Source organism: Pseudopodoces humilis, chromosome 9 (genome assembly GCF_049639895.1).
Source record: "Pseudopodoces humilis isolate 2021_Gansu_Grassland_sample_001 chromosome 9, ASM4963989v1, whole genome shotgun sequence".
In the NCBI taxonomy this organism is placed as follows: Eukaryota; Metazoa; Chordata; class Aves; order Passeriformes; family Paridae; genus Pseudopodoces; species Pseudopodoces humilis.
The window spans coordinates 28,972,091-28,993,722 of record NC_142208.1 but is presented as its reverse complement, the minus strand read 5'-3'; the positions used below and the strand labels follow the sequence as shown (position 1 = coordinate 28,993,722).

Here is a 21,632-nt window from a genome sequence, read left to right as displayed (position 1 = left end):
CAAGTATTTTAATTTGTATCTGTTTTTAATGTTTACAGTCTAGTTACTTAGAATAATCAAACCATTCCAGGAATTTCCTCAGTATTAGAAGACTACTAAAGGTTTTTACCAACTGAAACTACCAACTTAACAGAAGCAAAAATACTAACATTTGAAAAATATATGATCATGTGTCATTAAAGAAATACTGTAAAACAAAATGCAAATCTGTGCTCCAAGCTGCTTTACAAAACTAATTTTGATTTCAAATGACACTGTGCTTCATGCCATCCAAAAGCACAATTAAGAAATGAATAAACTGGGAGATAGATATGCTAAAAAATACATGAATAAATAAAAAATAAAATAAGATCTTCCATAAAAGCACAGAGTTGATAAGGTAGGGATGGAAAAATAAAAGAAAAAGTGTTGTAAATTTTCCCTGATTTCATAAAAACTCTGCCCACAAGGCATGGTGTGTAACATAACATAGAGCCCTGCAGCTATGACTTCTTAATCAATAGGATTCTTGACAGAAATATAAATCTAACTTTCTCACTGAACAGCCAGAGGTTGGAATTTTCATTGAAATACTTATTTTAGCAAACCACAAGGTTGTAGGTTTGCTGCTGAGATTGCTCAACAGCCTAACTAGTAAGTAGCAAAAAAAAACCCCAAACATTCATCCAGAGCAATGGAGAACAGTATCCCCAATTTGAATCAAGATTTAGATGATTTATATAGAATATAATAAAGTAATAAATACAAGGAAAGCATTGAGCTGATTCAAATTTCTCCTTTACTTCTAGATAATGACTGCATATATATCTTATGATACATTCAAGGTAGGTTGTGAGTGTACAAATGATTTTTAAAGAGGAAATAGTTTTCTATTTTTTTAAGCATAATACAAAATAAATCAAGTTCATCTTCTTCATATGAAGTTTAGAATGAGTATGGGACTGCATTCAGTGATGTATTAGTGATTGTTTTTAATTTTTTCCATGTTCTTCATTTCCTAATGTTCTAAAGGAAATAGTTAAACAAGATCTGATTGAAACTTCCATACATTAATGGATCAGTCTCTCAAACCAAGCATCACAGTAAAATGACAAATTCTAAACATATCATTTGATGATGTCCTCCAACTCAAAATCTGTGGTTATTTGTTTGAGTGCTTATGAACCCAACAGATGTGAATCTCACAATCTGAAATCACAGCCAAATAAAATAAAATTGAAAATGGCTTTGGATTTTATATAAAAAAAAAACAAAAAAACCAAAAAAAACCCCAACACTTAAACTATCAAATGTTTTAACACCACAGCTTGCCCTGGACAAACCTTTGGTTTGTGTATGAATCTAGAAGGGGAATGTATTACATGTGACTAAAAAAGGGATTTCTTAGTCTAAAATTGCAATTTTAAGTTTCCTCTTAAGAAGTCAAAATTCCAATTTCTGTTTCATCTGTGTTGTGCAATTGCTGTAAATTCTGACCAGGTAAGTCCACAATGAGGAAAACCTTTTCTAGTTCAGTAAGTGGAATAAAAGAACCTTTCAGGACAGACAAACTCAGGACAGCTGACTGACACAGCTGAGCAGCACAACCAATCATCTGAAACAAAAGTCCCAAATCAGAGTGGAAAAAACAGTGATGAAACAGACACAGGACAAAGGACAACAACAACCACAGAGATACATGAAAAACAGGCTGGGGTGAAGGCCTGCAAAGGAGTGCCTTATGTGGAGAGTAGTCAGTAAAAGAATTGGCATTTTCAGCACAGAAACTGTTTTCTGTGGTTCCAGTGTTAGGATGGACAGAGAAAAAAAATTGTTGGAGATTTTTCTTCCTGTCCTTTGTATAGTTAGAATGGCATGAATGCAAGTCCATAGCTGGTAGCTGGTAATCAGATCACTCATTAACACCTAGAACTGATTAATTTGGCAAAAAAAAAGGGAAAAAAAGACTTCTCAGTGAAGACTTAATTCAGAGCTTAAAGATATTATCATTCCAGCTTTTGTCATGATAAAATTTCACCATTTAGTCATAATCTTGATTTCCCATCTCATCCTGAGAGTCTTCAATTAGCTGGACACAAAATCCCAGAGGTAGCAGGGGAAGAGTAGAGCTGCCAGCACAGCTCTTTCTCACGGATATACACAGATCCTCTGCATCAGAAATTCTTGTTTCTTTACAATTAATCAAGTGAAGTGTTAAGGGTAGGATCCAAGCCAGATCATTGCGTGTATCAAAGACAAATTCACAATCCCAGTGTAAGTGGATGTGCTGTGCCAGGCAGAGCAGAAGGACCTGGCACCTCTCCCTGCTGGGGAGGAGTTACCTGGATTCAAGTGCCTTTTCCCCAGTTCCAAACAACACTGCTAAGTTTGTTGGCAAATATTACTAGAATGATTATAACTGCAAAATGAATAAGGTTCCTATTAAATAATGCAGTGTACCTGATAGAACAGACTGAAAGAAACATCTTTAACTATAAGGCTACTCACAGTTAACTTCAATGTGTTATTTCTCCTACTTGATAAGTTTTACCACTTCAGTATTTGATTGTTTTTAGTAATCCAATTGTTATGAAAGTGCAAACTCTTCCTCTAAACACAAAAAAAGCTATTCCAGTGCAAAAAAAGAGGACTTTCCATGACAGGCCTACACATTTCTATAGTCTCAATTTTATGATGTGGGAAAATGTCTAAAACAACTTAACGAGGTTCCAAAACCCTAAAATTTGAATAACTGTAGATTCCCATCAAGATAACTGACAAATATAATGAATGTAATTACTAACTCATGTCTATTCTTTTCTTACAGTAATATTTTAAAAACTTAAGAGAAAGGAAGACAAATAGAGGTTATCCTCCAGTTTGTTCTTGGAAACAAAATGGATTTTTTAGATGTCTTTAGCATCTTCAGAAGATTACTAATATTTGTGATGTAATTATTTAACAAAAGCCTAAGTAACAGTGAAATTTCCTGAGAAATGTAGGGAACACTATATCCACCACTAAAACATTAGCAGGTCAATCATAAAACTCAGTATGAAAACAAGGATGTGAAATGGGGAAAAAAGTGATTATTCATTAATCAAGGATTGCAATAACTTTAGGCTACATTTAATTGTACTCACAGTTGACATTGGTCTCCTTTGATTCCCTTTGTTGTGCAGAAACACTTTCCTGTTTGCATGTGACAGATATTTGCATGTCCACTGCATGTGCAAGCTGTAAAATCAAAAAGGAAAAGTAAGATTTCCTCTTTACTTTTTTCACTTTTTTTCATACTTTACTTGATAACTAAATGAATATTCATAAATTTTAATACTTCATCCCAAACACATTTCCTACAAGCTGTATTGAAATATTTACCTATTACTACTTCATTTATATTTTCCAGAAAAATTCACTTGCATATCACTTACTTTATTTTCTGCAGAGTTAAAAACTATTCAAGTGTCACTAGAGGCTCTCCTCTACACCTTAAGTAAAAGCAGTTTGAGAAAAGCCATTAAAACCCACCATTCAATGTGCAATACAGAAAATTATTCATAATTTGCTATACAGGGTGAAATCATGACCAATGACAAAAGCAATGACAAAAATCCATTTAGTTAGAAAAGTCTAATTAAAGTATTATTGCAGATGTTTGGTAAAAGACCTAATATAATTGGAATTCTTGCTTTTAAGACAAAAGTGAACAAAAAGAAATCTCTGAAACCATTTGAACAAAGATGGAGTAAACACTACAGGTAGCCCACAAGAATTTTCTAGAAGCAGGAAACAGACAACTTGAAAAGCTCCTGAAATCTGAATTGAAGGGGAATCACAGGAACATCATCATCATCACTCCATTCCACTTTAAGGCCAAAGTAATTCTCTCCACAGTGGTCTGCTCACTGCCACTCTTGTTGCCAGACAGATTCTCACCTCAAAAATATCTTCCTCTTCCCAGTTCTTGAGATATCTTCTTCCTTTTCCTTTCCATATTTATTTGAATTACTATCTTGTTTAGGCAGCCATTTTTTATCCCTGACCAAGTGTGCAAAACTTACTGATCTTTCCCTGGTAAATTTGTCAGTACATCCCTGCATCGATGGAATGACTCCCTGCTAATATTCACACCACACTCAAAGTCCTTCTTTAATCAAAAATAACTCTGAACTTACCATGATGTTCATACTATACTTTCACTGAAGTTTTAATTATGACTAAGATAAAGAATTTAATATATGAGATCCTGCTTGGGAACAGATATGGTACCAAGTGGTGACCTGTGTAAGATAAAAATTTACTCTCCACTTTATATTCTCATATTGAATTCCTATCACAGACTGAGTTTTAAACTTCCCTTATACTGATAAGGAATAGCACACAATAAATCCTTCTTTGACAGTGTCCCATCCCATACGCACTCACCTCTCTGCCACAGTCTAAGACAAATAGAGGAAAAGGTACTAGACAATGTAAAAACTTAATTAAATGTAAGATATTATTGAAATAATAAGTCCATTTCAGGACTTCAATGGTTTGTTCAGCACTCAGAGCTCATTAAATAGGCAGCTGAACTCAAGGAAGAATTCTTACTAAGGAGGTGCCAGGTATTTTATCTGTCTACAAGAAACACCAGAAATTTCTATGCAGCACATAGTGATGTGTGATGTATTTCTGTTTCATAACACAACACTTCTGAGAAATACCTACAGTTACCACAAAATCCTGCATTTTGTAATTCTGCTGTTCTCTTGACATTCTACAATAAATGTCCATTGAAGTGCTGCCACTGCATTATCAGTTATGTTTTCCCAAATCCATTCATGTTTTCCACTCTACATTTATGGAATTATTATTTGGGCACTTTAACCTGGAAAAGCCTCTTTCCAAAAGTTAATTTTAATTGTGTAAATCTTTGCAATGCTTTCAGTGAAAAATACAGGAATATATTCTTAGCAGCTTATTCTGCTTATATCTAAGTGCTCTTAACAGTGATGCTCCACAAGACAGCAGAAAAGTTATAAAGGAGCTAAAAGGGTGAATTCTGAAGCACATTCCAAAAGGTGTCAGTGTTTTGACAAATATAAAAGCTATTGCCAACTAACCTTAATTGATTGCTCCCACAATTATTGCTCACTTAATAGGAGGCAGATCACAAATGTGAAAGTGGAAAACATAAGTGATTATATAGTAGCAGCACTTCAATGAACATTTATTACTCTCATTCAGAAAGTTCCTATTAATCTCATTGTTCCTGGATAATCCCAACACCTTTGCATTTACACCTTTTAAATCTCATCTAGAAAAAAATTTGTTTCACAGCAACATAAGCATATTTTAATATGCTTTTTATATGCAGTTAATTATCTCAGGCTTGCAAGTGTGCGATTAAAAATGAATTCCTACCAATCTGTGGATCTATGTGGGGTGTAACCCAAAAAAACACCATATAAGCCATCACTGCTGTTACTGAACCAAATGTGAGTGTATGTGATCAAAGAAATGCAATAGCAGAAGCAGGACAATATTGTAGGACATTTGGAAGAAGACTGACACCCTTCCATCACCCCAATATTTCTGTATGCCTCTATACACATTTTCTTTAGTATTTTCTATTTGTTTCTGCTTAACCACTCTCAGTGAATGCAGTTAAAACTGCAGCTAAGGTAGGATCTTTCCCAGCCTAATGCTACTAGAAATAGACTAAGTCTTGGAATCAGCTTTAAAATCATATTTTGTATCAATCATTGTCAGCTGGCAAAAATGAGGAAAAGAGATTCAATTTATATTTTCCATACTTAATTTTTGAGGCCAGCACTTCAGTTCATTCACTGAAAGGGCTGCCAAGAACTGGAACAGGCTGCCCAGGGAAGTGCTGTATTCACTGCTCCTGGAGGGATTTAAAGGATGTGTGGATGTGGCCCCTGGGGATGGGGGTTAGTGATGGGCTTGGCAGTGCTGGGGTAATGGTTGGACTGGGTGAGCTGACAGGTTATTCCCAAATGAAATTGTTCCATGATTCTGGCTACTGTGCTGTGTCCTTGGACAGAAACAGTGAGTTCAGAGCAACTTCAAGTCCTCCCATACCATTCTGTGCATTCATCTCCAGCTTGGGTTTACATCATGCACACCTGCTTTTGTTTAAACAGTTACTTTAAATAGTTAATTACCATGCTTTTTACCAATAATTAAATATTTTAAATAAATAATCTATGGCTCACAATAAAAACCTGCTTTAAAGATAGGATTTAAACCTCTGGTTTTTTATTTTTTACACATTAAATGAAATTATGACATTAGAGCTTTAAAAACTACAAGAAAAAAACTCAGCCTTGCAATACCTACTCTATTTTTAGGGAAACAGCAGCTCAAAATGTTCTTTTGTACAACATGCAGATTCTAAGTGGAACAGAAAGATTATATGAAAACAATACAACCCAGTAGAGCAAATCCATGCTGCAAAATCACAGCCCTATAGAATTTATTAAATAATAAATCCACAGTATGATTGATTCCAAGTTGCCAGCTCAGCATATAAATGTTCTTGCTGATGCTGACAACAAAAAAATACCCATCACCATTTCCATGCAGTGCTTTAAACAATTGAATTTAAAAACACTTATTGCTTAGCCCCCATCTCAAACATACAGCTGCAAGAGCATTTTTGCTCTCAAATGGAGCTCACTACAGATAGTGATTTAAAGTAAATACGTTTGCTTACATGAAAGGTTGCTAAACAATAGCTGCACATAGATAATTACTATAAGACACCTTGCTGATGTTTTTTAAAAGGAAAACTATGACAATGCCATTAAATATTGAGGTGTGCTACTTTGTTAATTTTGCTAACATTCAAGGCATAAGTTATATCAAAAGGAGATACAATGTTTCTCTTAGACTAGAGTAAAAAAGAAATAGCGAGTATAAAATTCTATTAGATTCAACATTTTAATGCTCAGTTTCCCTGTAAATATTCACCTATGTAATCCATTAGTCTATTCAGATGACAACTGCCCTACAGAGACCATTTTCTACATTATTAATATTGCAAAACTGTCTAGTCACTTAATCCTCTAGAAATGTTTATTTAGCTGGAAGTCCCTGGTACCCTTTTTGCATTCAACAGTTGCTTTTATAGGAAATACACCCATTCAGCCTTTGAGACAGGCCAACAACACTTCTGCAATATCATTAATTGAGTAGCATTGAAATTAAGCTAAAGAACTTCTGTGAAGCAATGACCATTAAAAACAGGAGAACAAAAAAAAAAAAAGAAAAAGGAAAAAAGATGCTATTACAACATACTGCTGTACATGCAGAAATGGAACTGTCAATTTATAGTGACATGATTATCCTCCAAAATAAATCAGTATTAATAGAAATATTAACACATCTATAACTAATCTTATTTTCCTCTTTCTTGTTTTACCTTGTGATTTATATTTTATAGTAGCCTAATACCAGAGAAAAGAAAAAACACAGGTGCACTAACACAGTGCTAAGAACTGTGAGACAGAGATGAATAGGCAAGTATCTTGGATTTCTGTCACTCACATATGGAACTCAAAGTCATAGGAAAACACAGCAATTTCACTCAACCTTGAACTAAAGCTACTGCCATCATGAGACCACTGGCAAGGCAATTACTTTTTCCTGAAAAGCAACAGTCAAGCAATCTGGAAATCACAGGTGTCATCTCCTTAGCTTTGGGGACTAAATATACATTCCAAAAGTGGGATATTTATCCTATTAAACCCAGAAACCAACAGACTGATTATCTGTGGCAGAAATCAAGATTTAGATTGGTTGAACTTAAAGACAACCCTCATCAATTAAAGGCTTGCATTTGTTCTTTAGCCATTTGTGCTCTGGTAAAATAGCTCTGCAGTGTTTGTATTTCATCATTCCTTCTGTTCAAATCATTCATCCTGAAAAGTGAACTGATTTCTTTTGTTTATTTGTAATAAATACCTCTCAAGCAATCACAGTAAAGCTGTCTTTAATCATCAACAAGGAACAGTATAAAGACAGCTTGGAAAACCATAATTTTGTTTAATACAAGTAGATAATGAAAACGCAACACACGAGATTAACACTGAAAGACAGGATCTTTTTTCTTGTTAGGAATTGAGCAGAATCTTAACAATTAACAAGAGTAACACTGTGCCTGAATCTCTCATGCCACTGTACAGAATTTTTATAGCTTGCAGTTGGAATAATATGCTTTTTATACCAAAAAACATGCTGCACCAAAACACTGCCACATGAACTCATGAAGTACAGTAGCAGCAATTTCATGTTTTCCATGTTAATCTGTTTGAAAAACTGAAACTTTTACACTAGTTTTGGACATAGCAAACTGAGAAAATCCAAGTGAAATTATTAAGAATACTATATTTGGAGATAAGTTTAATATGTCATACTTATCAGTTTCCTTTTCATTCCTTACACTTATTCACTTCATTTCTAAACATAATAATATTAGTTGTTAGTTGAGTGGACTAAATAGCCTACAAATTTTAGACTGGGTTAACCTGCAGATTTTAAGAGTTCAATTCAAAGCTGAACTCTACATCTGATGTATGGGACAGTTTTTTACATATCCAAGCATTTAAACAGACCTTTCACAAGATTCAAAATATTATTCCTTAACTAAATCTTAGTTTTCTCAGCTGTGAAGAGATTTCTCACATGAAAACAGAAGAGATAACTAGAATCACTTAAAAAAGAAATAATTTCACGTCAGATAGAGAAACTCTTACTAGCTTTAGTAAAAACTAAAACACTAAGTCATGATAATTATTTTCAAAGCAAAAATATAAAGTGAAGATTTTGGTTGCCTTCATGGTCTAATGTTCATACTGAGATGTATTTAAGACTTTTACAGGGAATAAAAGGCCTAGTACCTACTATTATTATTCTTGTTGTTGTTATTGTTGTTGTTGTTGTTTTTATGTCTTTTTAAATTTTTTTAAGACAGTAGCTTCTCTACTATTTTGGAAATTTTGGTCAAAAACCTTCTTCCACCAAAAGACTTATTTGCCCCCCATTCTCTCTAAAGAGAGCACAAAACAGAAACAAAAATAAAAATATTGTAAGGCAGTATGAAACGCAAAATTATTTAAAAGCATTCAAAAGTTATTCATAGCAGCCTTAAAGGAAAATTCCAATCGAAGGTGAAAAACATCTGAAGTCAACAATTGGTGATTGCAACTATTTGTGTATACTTGGTCATTCAAAGTAAAAGCCCAAAGAAAAGAAATTACTTACACAATTTATCAGGCAAAAATGTCATGAAATTTAAAGAAGTCACCAAATAATTTCTCTCTGTTAGCTATTAGGAGGTACAAAATACAACTGATTCTTAATGTATTCCATTGCAAAGGAGACTTTTTCTTTCCTTAAATAACTAATGTGGTCTGGCATTATAATGTGTTTCATTTAGCACTCAGAGAATGAAGACAGAATCAACTGCAATCAAACTGAAATGCCATGACAAATTTTTTTGAGGTTCTTCACTCCATCAGTTGAGAAATGGGCTGAACGATGCCTCAAAATCTATTTTCTCACCAGCTGAAGGGGAGTTCCCAAGCCCCCTTAGGGAAAGGAGTGACCATTTCAATCTAAAACACACATAGAAGGGGAGATGCAGAAATTATAAACAAGCAAAATTTCTGCTTTTTCCATTGCATTTTGGGATGAGAAGACTGGCTTTAGTCAAAGGTTTATTTGAGGATCAAGTAGCAGTGATTTAAGGAAATGTCATCTTCAGTTTGCAGCTGCCTGCCCCCGGTGCCTCCCGAGCCAGACAGCATCTACATGAGCTCTTGACATCTCCTTCAATACAGGTAAAATATGTTTCTTTATCAGAGGCTGACAAAATCAGTACATCTCTAGACAGCTGAAAGTTTCTAAATCATACCCTGCTTACCTCCTCTAGGAACATCATTTGGAAACCAATGGATTTACACATTTCATTAGAAAGGTGAACATACTGATATAAAGCTCAGACAGCACATCAGAAATACATTTTATAAATATTCCTTATCACATAAAATAAATTTATAGCATGTAAACCTGAAAAAAACCACAAGAATAAGAATGCAGAGTGACTCGTTCGTCGTTGTCAGAAACTGTGCTCCACAAGAGCATGAAGGAGGACATGATCACTAACATCAGTGAGAGCAGGAGAATTGTCATTAATCATTGCAAGTAGATTAAATAAGCACAGAGATAAAGGAATATAATATAAATCAAACTGCTGTATCTCTTCAATATCTATAAAAGCTATAAGTGGTGATCAATTAAAGGATGCCTGAATTCTTAGTTCTCAGGGTAAGATGCTGAACAAGCACAAAAAGCAACTATACACGTATGTGCTACTTATACAGATTAAGACAGTACAAGTTGTTCCTACTCTTTCTACTGTTCCAGATATTTTTGTTGCATAGTAGGCCTCAGAAACAGTTTAAGTTTTTTTTCATTTTTCTTTTTAGAAAAGCTGCCTTGTTCCACTCCACTTGAGTAAATTAGAATCAACTTGGCTGGATGGAGAAGCTACACTTACGCAAAGCCATCAGGCTTAAGGAACAAAACAGTAGTTGATAAAATTGGTGACTAGTGATTTAAATACACAATTACACTGTGATTTTTAAGGATGGAAAGAAAACTTTCTTAGGCAAGGAAAAAAAGTCAGTGGTTCTCCACAATCAATTGTTCCAACAGCAATCCTAAAGTGATGCTTGAACCAGTGCTTTGCCAAGCTGACTATTCCTGAAATCAGATCATTCTGCAATGAGCACATACATGCAAATTTAGAGAGTCAAGAGGCAGATTAAAACAGTTTTACTTGACAGGAAGTTTATAAGTGTCTTCTGTATGCAGTCAAGGAAAAAACATCAAAAATGTTAAACATGTTGAACAGGTATCCTGTCATAATATTATAAAATCCCATGGCCACGCAAATAATCTCTCTCTGGAGGTTAACCGTGTTACATTCAACAGTTCCTTCTTTTTTTCTCATAAAAAAAATTGACATATGAGAAATTGACATTTCTCATAAAAATTGACAATGATGACTTTCCTTGAAGTGTAACTCCAGGTCTTTCACTTAATATTATTCTAAGTAGGTTATGGAATACAAATGTGTATATAAAAAGTTTCCTAATTTTACTTTGAGTTTTTTGTTTGAACTTACAATTAATTGTGCTAGAAATCATACTTTATAATACAGCTCTAATTTAAAAAAAAAAAAATCAAAAAGAAATTTATATGTGTACACAAGAATTAACAGTGTATTGAGAAGTTTGCTTAGCACATTTTGCTTGGCAGTCAAAAAAAAACTGGAACAGTAATTTTTAAAGTTGTGTTTTTCCAACTTCCTCAACTAAGTTTTTCCTATGGCAATCCCCTTCTGGTTTAGTACCATAGGACAAATTTTGAATACATTCTGATAGAAATGAAACTAATTTAAATTCATAACTAAACCCAAGCACAGGCTTCCCTCAGTGGTCAGATTACCTTGGCCACCGTTCCATAAACAGCATTCATTGAAGGAAAATAAATTTTCAAGTCACCTTTGGGGAAAACTTCCTAAAAGAGTGTTTATTCTGACTACTCTAACAATCTCTGCAAAAAGCAACAACATTTCTTGAATAGCTTATTGTGCTAGAATCTCTATTCTTTGTGTTTCATATGAACCAAGAAGCCCTTTTCCTTCTACTAAGAGCAATTCCAGCATTTTAGTTAATAGTAAGTGTTTTTATTCTGTGATAAGGTATTTTGTTTAAAAAATCCGAGACATTGGTGTCATCTCTATTCAATACTGAAACATAAAAAAATAAATTAAGGAAAACAAAACAAAACACCACTACTACTGCAAAATGGGATTTCTTGACAGTCCCTTCATTTGTCAAAACCTTCGGATATTTTGTTTGTACAGCAGAAACAAAATCACGTTATCTTCTGGAATTTAGCATGTGAGATTTTCTTTGTCTGAATAATGTTAAATTAGAGCTTCTTATCACAGAGTTTTGCTGTGAACTTGTGACAGACTGTGTTTCATAAACCAATGTACAAGCAAACAGGTTTTTTTTAAGTTAGTTCCACATTCTAGTACCTGAAGGCAGTACAAAAGCACACTGTACTCTTTCTTCCACTGATTTCCAACATTTACCTACTTTTATATAAATGTCCTTATTCACACAGACTCCTGTGGTCTTGTGTCATAAGCATCCAATCCACTGAAAATCCTTTTTTTCCTGTGACTAACCTCAAGGTGCCTGGACTAAAAGATACTTTTGATTTTTTTAATTTCATACTTAGTCACTGTGAAAAGAGGGCTTCTAGAACACAGTATTTATCCTAATACAAAATTTCCTGTAAATCTTAGGCAGCTAATGATGGAATGCCAAATGCATGCTCTTGCAGCAGTGAAATCCACAAATATAATTCCCTACACACTAGACATTAAATCAGGTAAGTAGAAAAACCATATAAAACCTCTGTATCCCAAGCTTCCATTTCATACTGTCTTAGAGAGTCAAAACTCCAGTTTGAACATTTGTTCTGCTTTGGGAAGATGCAGAAGTAAATGCTTTTGCTGATGTTTAACTGCTAATTAAGGATATTTATGCATCCTACATTTCTGGTTTTTCCAGCAGATGTCCATTAAAAGCTCTTTGCCCTCATTCTTAGCCCGACTTTAACAGGACTCATGGTGCTAGAACGTAAGATTTTTGAGCAGAAAACTTTTAGAAATAGAACTATATGTTGTAAAAGAAAAAAAGTCTAAGTTTACAGCTGTCTCTTGATGAAGTTCTAAATGCAAGGTTTTCTCTCTCCTTTTTGGACGCCAAAAAGCTATTTCTCAGGCCAACAGCACCCGCCTAACTTTGCCTGTTGAAATAGCATCATACATCACTTCCTGAAGCTGTTAGTCAACAGGTGTTTTCACACCAAAATTCATAGTACAATGGCAGCATATTTGATATTTACTAAATAAAATTATTCTTAAGGAAACAATCCCATTTCTATGTTTACTGTCTTAAATAAAGTCATAAAATTTTATATTTGGATGCTTTATATTTGATGCTTCTCTACGTGCCCTATGCAATCCTTACAGGTAATTTTAAAGCTAAATAGAGATAGTATTAAAGTAAAAAATTAAGACTGCTGCCCTCTGTTCACTCATTGCTTAAGAAACTTTTTGAAACCTTGAAAAATAAGTCTAAATGTAAATTAGCAGGTACCTTTCTATCAACTACATACACAACAATTTTAGTTAAAAAAAGACATGAATAAAAAATTGTTTTCCTTGTCATGTTATCAACTTTTTCCTTTATGAAAGACAGGTTGCTTTCTGTAATGCATGAAATTATGTAATCTGCTGTCCATAAAATCTCACATACAAATGTCGTGCACATATTCATCTATACATGTGTAACTATATTCTAAGAATATGGGTGGGGAGCAAAGGCATCCTGTTTACATTGCCCTGGGCTCTAAGGGCCAATTTTCCAGGGATCTATTCCAATTGGTTTTCTTTAGCACATTTCTTCTATTTTTCCATAGATAACCAAACTCAAATTGATGCTTTTGCTGCTAAAAAATCAGAATGCATATTACTTAAAAGTATGTGCATTAGAGTGGGTTTTGGTGCAGGCAGCCCATCTAAGGAACCCCACAATTACTTTTAGGTAATCAAATTGAATTATCTTTTAAAATATCTAAGACTTTGATTGTCCTTTGTGCCCTACAGGAACAGAGCTCTGCCTGTTCTTGAGTGTGCCCATGGCAGCTTTTAACAGTATTTCTTTTGGAGAAGAAAAGAAGGAAATCAGAATCAGTTCCTCCACGGAGGGCCATGATGAAAACACATTATGAAGGTTACCACTGCTGAATAGGTAAAAAGGACAGAAAAAAGTGCCAGAGAAAACAATTTGTGAAGTCACCCATTAGGCACCTTTAAAAGTTAAATAGAACCTAAAATCCAAGGAGACCATTGTCAATCTTCTGCCTGGATGAGTTTAACATCTTTCTCATGTTTCCCTTTCACAGACCCTTGAAGTAATGGCTTGTGGCACCCTTGGCCTCTTCTCTCAAAACCCCACATCTCAGCTGTCAGTAACTCAGCAGAATAACCACATTTTCTGAACAGCAAGATTTGAACACCATGGAAGATCATCCTTCAGACATAACTTTGGTGTCAACACACCACTAAGAAGTTTTAGTTTTTATTCTTTTAACCAACACGAATAATCACTAATGTGTATCTATACAACTAATCTACTGCTGGGTTAAATTTCACCAAAGTCCTTCACCTAAGGTACTTTAAAGTAACTCTGACAACTTAGTCTTTTATTGATACCTGTCTGATTTACTTTTTTTCATGTCTTGAGACATTTCCTGTAGTTACATGCCAGTTGGGTGGCTCATGTCTAGATGTCAAAGTTTGTGTGGAATGCATTCAAGTAGCAGCATGTGTAGATGTATGCACATATGTGTACAAACACAGGTGATGCACACATGGTGTATATTTGCTAAAAATATACTGGCTTTTGATAATGGTTTGAAGATCTGGTAAAAAAGTCAGTTACCAGTAAAAGATTAACTTCATCTTCCCAAACAATGATTACAAACCGAATGTGGGGGGAAGCTGCTGCCTCTGTTATTACGAATGTCCAATGTGTGATAACAGAAAGGAAAAGATCTATAAAGGCAGGAGAAATGCTGCAGAGTTGCTTAAAAAAATCACCCCAAAGCCTCTGTGGTTGGAAGCTTTTACAGGATGGTCATCAGGTGCCTTTTAGGGCTGCTTAGCAAACAATCAGTGCAAGTTAAGACACAACGGTTCCTGCTGTGCTGGGACTCAGAGTCTCTTTCTGTGTAGAAGCAACAATGGCAGCACAATTCTGGGAAAACTGAATGCTGCCTGCAATATTCTCCCCTTATTAAAGAAAATGACAATACAGCAAAATGCTTACGTTATCTTATTATTATTAAATGTATTATACATTCATTGCCTGTGTCATTAGTTACTGTAAAGAATTTTTACCTGGCATCTCAGAAATTGTAAGGATAATTTCTTAAAATACCATGCATAAAGAAAATGACAAGATGATAAGCAGCTAGAGCAATTTTTTTAACAGTGACAACCAAGTAGATGATTAATAAGTTTGAAAATAATACTAAAAAACATCACAAAGATGAAACAAAATTGCTCCAAGCAATCTCCCATAGTGCTTTCTTTTGGTACTTTATGTGCAGCCTGTAGTACACATACAACTCTACTTTTTTCTACAGTTTCTATTTAAAAGTTACATATTTCCCAGACACACAACACGTAACAGAGCAAGACCCTGAAGAAAACAAAACGCCAAGAGAAACCACCAAGACAGCAATTCAGGACCCATCCACACCTAGAGTCAAAGCTGCTTTATTTCCAAAATCCAATTCAACAATGAATTTTCTATTACTGAATTTTAATTTTCATGCCTTCAAAATCATCCCTTAAATAGGACTTGAGCAAAATTTAGAAAAAAATTAATCAAAGTGATTTGGAATATCTGCCTTCGAGCTCTTCAACACCTCAGACTGAAAGGCTCCCCAGGTGTCCCAGGAACAGACAAGGCTGAGCTGTGATTCTCTCATCTAATCTTTACCACAATACAGAATGTGCCTGATTCTGTTCAAGACAGGGTTTGATGACTTCAATATTTCTGGCACAAGCTGACAGCACTGAATTAACACTCCAAGGACTGCCCATGGATTTGCTTGACCTGGAAACCCAAACCCGCCTCTTCCTGGAGCACCCTATTCCCTCATGCTCCCAATTCACCTCCACCTTCCCTCTTATTTTCTTGCACATTGAAATAACTATTAAAAAGGATCCTGTAACTTTACCTGGTAACTTGAGTGGTACTCTCTCTTCATGCTTTCTTTGCTACACCAGGGGTTTAGCTGACAAATCTTAAGCATGTGTACAGGGTCTGGACTTATTAATTTGTGCACCACCATTTATTTCCAAGAAGGAATGCAAATCTTTTTGTACAACTTAAAATATTTCATAATTTAAGGTAAGAAATAAATTTAATTTACTATTATGGCTACTATTTTGACACCAGAGACTACCTGAAACCATTTTAATTTGTATAAGAGCAGATAACTAACAGATTATGGTCACAGAACTTCCCTTATCATAAAAGACCCCTGCAATTTATTACTGATTTTTGTACAGAATGCAGCAATGAATCAAATATAAAATAATTCAAACTATATATTTGTACAATGAAATGTCACAAAGAACTGAAGGAGCACATATATCTTTACTGCAAGCCTCATCTTAGGACAACTGAACGTAAAGCTCATTTTTACACCAAGAATACAAACTCTAACTCTCATTCTCTGTATTGAAAAGACACTTCAAGTGACAGGATTTAAATGAACTATTGGCATTAGGTGTGGTTATTTCAAGAAAAGGAACAGTAATTATTTCTTCAAAATATGACCAATGCCAAACTATTGCCCATCAGCAACCAAAACACCGCACACACTTCTGACACAAATAAACCAGAGTCTCAGCTCCAGGGGAAACCTGCATACCATGGAAAGCTTTTTAACTCCACAGTAACCAAAATGCTACAGATTCAAAAGCAAGCACTATACAACTTAGTAACATTCAGGATCCAAAATATGGTAAATATCCATATCCATATGGCTATAAACAGCTCCTTTTCCTATATAATCAGAATACTTTATCTTTACTCAATACCTCACTGCTTTCTAGATCTCAGACTCCAAGACAGTACAGAATATTAGGACTAAAGAAAAATCAGCTAGTTCCCTACCTGTTTCCAAAGCCTGAGACATTTGAAAATTTAAAAAGGATAGTGTAAGTGATAATGCACATTTCATAGAATATTTAGGTAATCTTTCACAGTTTAACCAGTAAAAATTTTTCCTTGTATTCCACCTTAATCTTTCTTGTTGCAACCTAATCCCATTACTTCCTCCTCAACCAAAATGGGGGCATGGGGGAAGGCACTTTATCATCTCCCTCTCTTTTCAGCTTCCCTTCATGCATTTGAAGCCTGTTATTATGCCTCCATCTTTTCTTTGTCCTTCTGCAAGATTTGTCACATTTACTAAGTCTGCATCATATCAGGATGCAAAGCAAGTCCTTAGATCTGTTTTAAAGCTATTGAAATGTCAGCAATTACAGTGAGTGAAAATCCAGAAAAGCCAATTTTTTTACCCATTCTTTAATCACAACTGTTCAAAACCTTTTGAAATCTGAATTATATCTTTTTTCTGTAACAACTATTACTCATTCCATAGTAATTCGATAGCATAACATACGCAATACTACTAGAAATGTATCAGCTATCTGATGACAGTTGTAAAGACACCATTAGTACCAGAGTGGAAAAAAATAATTGTATTTTAACAGAATTTGCCATCCCTGGACAAAGATCAGAACAGAATTGATCACTCTGAGGTGGACAGTCATTTCTTTAGAGCTTTCTGAACTACCTCCTTGGAGTATAAACAGAAGGGATTTAGGAAGCAACTGGCATAGTTAAGGAAAAAAGATAAAAGTTTTCCCAGGACCACAAGGCTTGGTATGCACATCCTCCTCCTTCCTTTCAAAATCAGGGATCTAAGGAACAACAAGGGCTAATTCAGCCTATATAAAAAAGGAAGGTTTTCTTGCAAATAATTTTAGCCTGTATCACTAACAGTCAAACTAAGAGCTCAGTTTCTCCCTGTATGTACATATATCACGACAGCAGAAAACGTAGTATGTGTATTGAATGCACAAGTACTCTCATCACGACACTGGGAAAAAGTTATTTTATGTCATGAGTGTGCTAGAGAAACAGCCTGCAGTTTTTGTCCCAGAGCACACAACTTCACCTCTCCACTGCAGAGATCAAGCACAACCTCTGTCCCCAGCTTGACTGCCCTCCAATTCAAAACCAAGCTACGTCCCTGTAACTACAGCAAGTCGATCCATGAAGAATATGGCAGTATTAAAGATGTACTTTCAGAGTTATAGTTACCATTTTGTCATGCCTTTAAAAAGTTTTCAACCTGCATCCTCAAAGTAATTACTCAGGAGCTCCAAGGGGAAAACTTACCATGTGCTCAGGCAGCCATGGAACCAAAGGCTGGGTTTAGTGGAAAAGGAAAGTTGCTGGGGCCCAGGCAGAAACTCAGCTGGGAGCATCAAAGTGACACAAGATGCAAGTATAAAGATGACTGGTTTGGGTATTTTTTTAGCTCCTTGTCATTCTTTTGTCCTTTGATTGGCTTTTTCATATAATTTCCTGTCTTACTTTCTCTTTATTTCAGTCACACTTAAGTTCAGCTTCTAACTGGGTTGCCCTTTCTTCAACTCATATTTTTCTTTCTGTGTTTCTATTTTAATTATGGTTTTAATTTCCAGCCATCTTTAATTTTTTTCTGCATTAGCAATAGCATTAGCTCAAGGAAGGAGAAAAGAAACAGAACCATTACTTTCTTTCTTTATATTTGCACTGTCCCTGATCCCAGTAATGGTTCCAAAGTCCTCTTAAATCCCAGTAACACTGATTAGATTTACCTATGGATCTCTGGTACTTTTTCCTGCAGAGATCCCTGGCCCACAATTTGGGCACCTCTATCACAGTAATCATGGTATTGTAGAAAATCCAACAGTTCATAGTGACTACATCATTCAAAATACCCCAAGGATGTAAACATATTTATTATGGGCTCTATACTAAAAATACAACATACCATAGCAGATAAAGCATTGAAATAATTACCATTTTTATTTTTTAAAGCATTCTCTAGTCAAAATATCTCCTGTTAAAATCATGCCTACCAATAAAAATATGCATTCTTACAGTCTAGGTTTGAAAAAACAAGTTGTAAAATTTATAATTTTACTGGTCTTATAAATTGATTTCAGCCATTATTGCACCACGCATATTTCACAAAAGGTGATGGAATGCTTATTTGGCTGATAGCTAATGTATCCCTGAAGAATAAAAGCTGTATGAATACATCATTTTGCCATAAAGGTGATACAGACAGCAAAAGAACATTTTGTCAGCCTCAGGAAAAAAACTGAACCATTAAGAATTATTTAAAGCATCATAAAGCCTCAGCAAAATGTTCAATTGTCAATAAGGCTAGACATTAATCTTTCTATCCCCTTGAACACAATTTTTACATATCTTGCTTGAGTTTACTGGATGTGAAGCTTTATGCATTGCCTACTGCACATTAGAGTGCTGAGGAACCAACAAACCTTTTAAATGAAGAAATATTCCTTGAGAAGCAAATTTCTGGGTAAAGAAACATCAGTAATGGAGAAGAAAAAGTGGGACAAAAACTTTCCAGCACCCTCCTGGATTCCAAGTCAACCTTATTGAGTTTTCATATTATGTTCCTCTTTAGTTTTAAGGGAAGGAGTTCTTGTTGACTTTAAAACCACCCATGGAAGTTAAAAAGCAGCCCTATAGCAATATACAAAAACCATCTGGAGTATTGGACTTCATTCTCTCCTTCACTCCAGTGCAGCAGTTTGAAAACTGCTGTATAAACTCTGAACAAGTATGGGTGCCTTGCCACCCTCAGCATACCAAACCTTTTTGTTTCAGCTATACATGAGTTAGACTTTTTCATCCGTTAAATGAGTAATTTCTCCACTAGCACCACATATTTATAATCTTTATAAATAATATTTATTTATAAATCAGTGTTACCAGACATTTTGGCAGATACTGAACTTATGTATAAGTACCTTCCTACTGCCTCTAACAGGATTATTTATACGGAATTTAGTGACATCTCTTTGAAATAATTTCACAGAATCATGGGGTTGGAAGAGACCTTCAGGCCATTGAGTCCAACCCAGCCCTAACACCTCACCCAGACCATGGCACTGAGTGCCACATCCAGCCTCTTTTTAAACACATCCAGGGATGGTGACTCCACCACCTCCCTGGTCAGACCATTCCAGTGCTTTATCCCTTTCTGTAAAAAACTTTTTCCTAGTATCCAACCTATATTTCCCTTGGCACAGCTTGAGACTGTGTCCTCTGGTTCTGTCAGTTACTGCCTGGTTTAATTTTTGCATTTGAGGTGCTGCTCCAGCAAGGGAGTTTCTTCCTCTTTCAGAGAGAGCAGCAATTGCAAAATGAGTCTGAATGAGTTTATCTTTAAATATATTAATCTGATTTTGAATCATTAGTTTAGCTGATCAGCTCATCTCTACTATAAAATAAACTTCTAACTTTTAAATAAAAGTTAATTTCACATTACATTAAAAACATTTAAATTCACATTACATAAAATGTGATTTTGATATTTTTTATCCTTCCTTCTGGTGGAAGAACTTACCTGTACACTGTCCTCCGTTTGTGGGATCTCCATAATATCCTGGCATGCAGGTTTCACACTGCTTTCCTGTTGTTAGGTTTTTACACTGGTCACACACATTGCTGTTGATGCAGGTGCTGTGGCCATTACACTGACAAGCTGGAATAAAATATTTTAAAAGCTTCATTACTAAATTGCTCTTTGGAACAAAATCATCTCTATGATACAAATACTATAATATAAAATTGTAGTAAAATGTGATTCTGAGGAGTTTAGTCCTGACTAATAGCCAGCATAAATATATTTGCATTTTGACACAGAACCTCTTCAAAACAGCATTGCAGTACAACATGAATTCACACAAAAACTGACTGTGCTGTGACATGCGAGTTTTAAGGGGGGTTTTATGAGAAAGGGTTGCTTTTTTTTTGCCATTGGAGTGATTGAATTAGTTCTTACAGCTTTAAAATGCTGTCCAGGTATTTCAGAAATCTTTGAAGAGGTAGTAAGTCACTAACTGGGACTCCACAAAAACCCCAATACCTACAATGCAAATGTGAAGCCTTTGAAAGCTTACTGTGGTGAACATGAACTCACAGCTAAACATACCTAGTGGGGAGAGAAAACTTCCAAAGTAAATTAACTAAATATTATCTAATTTTTAATTGCCCTGACCCTCATTAGCTTTGGTATACAAAGCAATTTTAAGCACATCAGGACCAGATTAAACAGCTCCAGTCCCTCCTCACTACAGTCAATTTTGGTGAAAGTAAATAAAAAAACTGGATTCCTATGGACATCATTTTTTCACACCTGAACTTGAGACCATAAAATTGCTTTTTGTCAAATAACACCACTATAAACCACTGATCTTGCAGCAGAGCTCCACTCCAGAGCTTCACATTTTGGGAAAACTCAGAAAGCACTGACCACTCCTGAAGCAAAATCACAATGTGAATCTTCCCAGAATAATTGATCCTGCTGCCAGGTTTTGAAGGATGACCTCTCTATAGAGTGGAGCTTCAGAGCTCATGGTGCCCAGCAGATTAGTAATCTGTCAATTACAGCAGCTTGTCAAATGTCAAACCATGTCAGACCTGTCAATTCCTCGTGCCAAAGTGGGTGGAAGACTTGGAAGAAGACAGCCATCACAGTAAAATTGGATTTTTTACAAAATTTGGATTTTTTAATTTAAATGTCACAGTGATTGGTGTCTTGGCTAGGGGAAAAGGGATTCTCATTGCATGATTTAAAACTTTTTAGAGCCGTTTTATAATTTA

At 35.1% G+C, this 21,632-nt stretch overlaps 1 protein-coding gene across 3 annotated transcripts in view; it reads right to left on the bottom strand.

Annotated features, from left to right (window-relative positions):
• The window catches only part of ATRNL1 (attractin like 1), a 429,854-nt gene that overhangs the window by 292,649 nt on the left and 115,573 nt on the right, over window positions 1-21,632 (bottom strand). For all 3 annotated transcript variants that reach the window (XM_005520769.3, XM_088059554.1, XM_088059555.1), the window contains exons 19-20: window positions 20,374-20,511; window positions 3,123-3,216 (exon numbers count right to left, since the gene is read on the bottom strand). In XM_005520769.3, coding sequence (XP_005520826.1) covers window positions 3,123-3,216; window positions 20,374-20,511 — 232 coding nt within the window. The remainder of the gene's footprint in view (window positions 1-3,122; window positions 3,217-20,373; window positions 20,512-21,632) is intronic.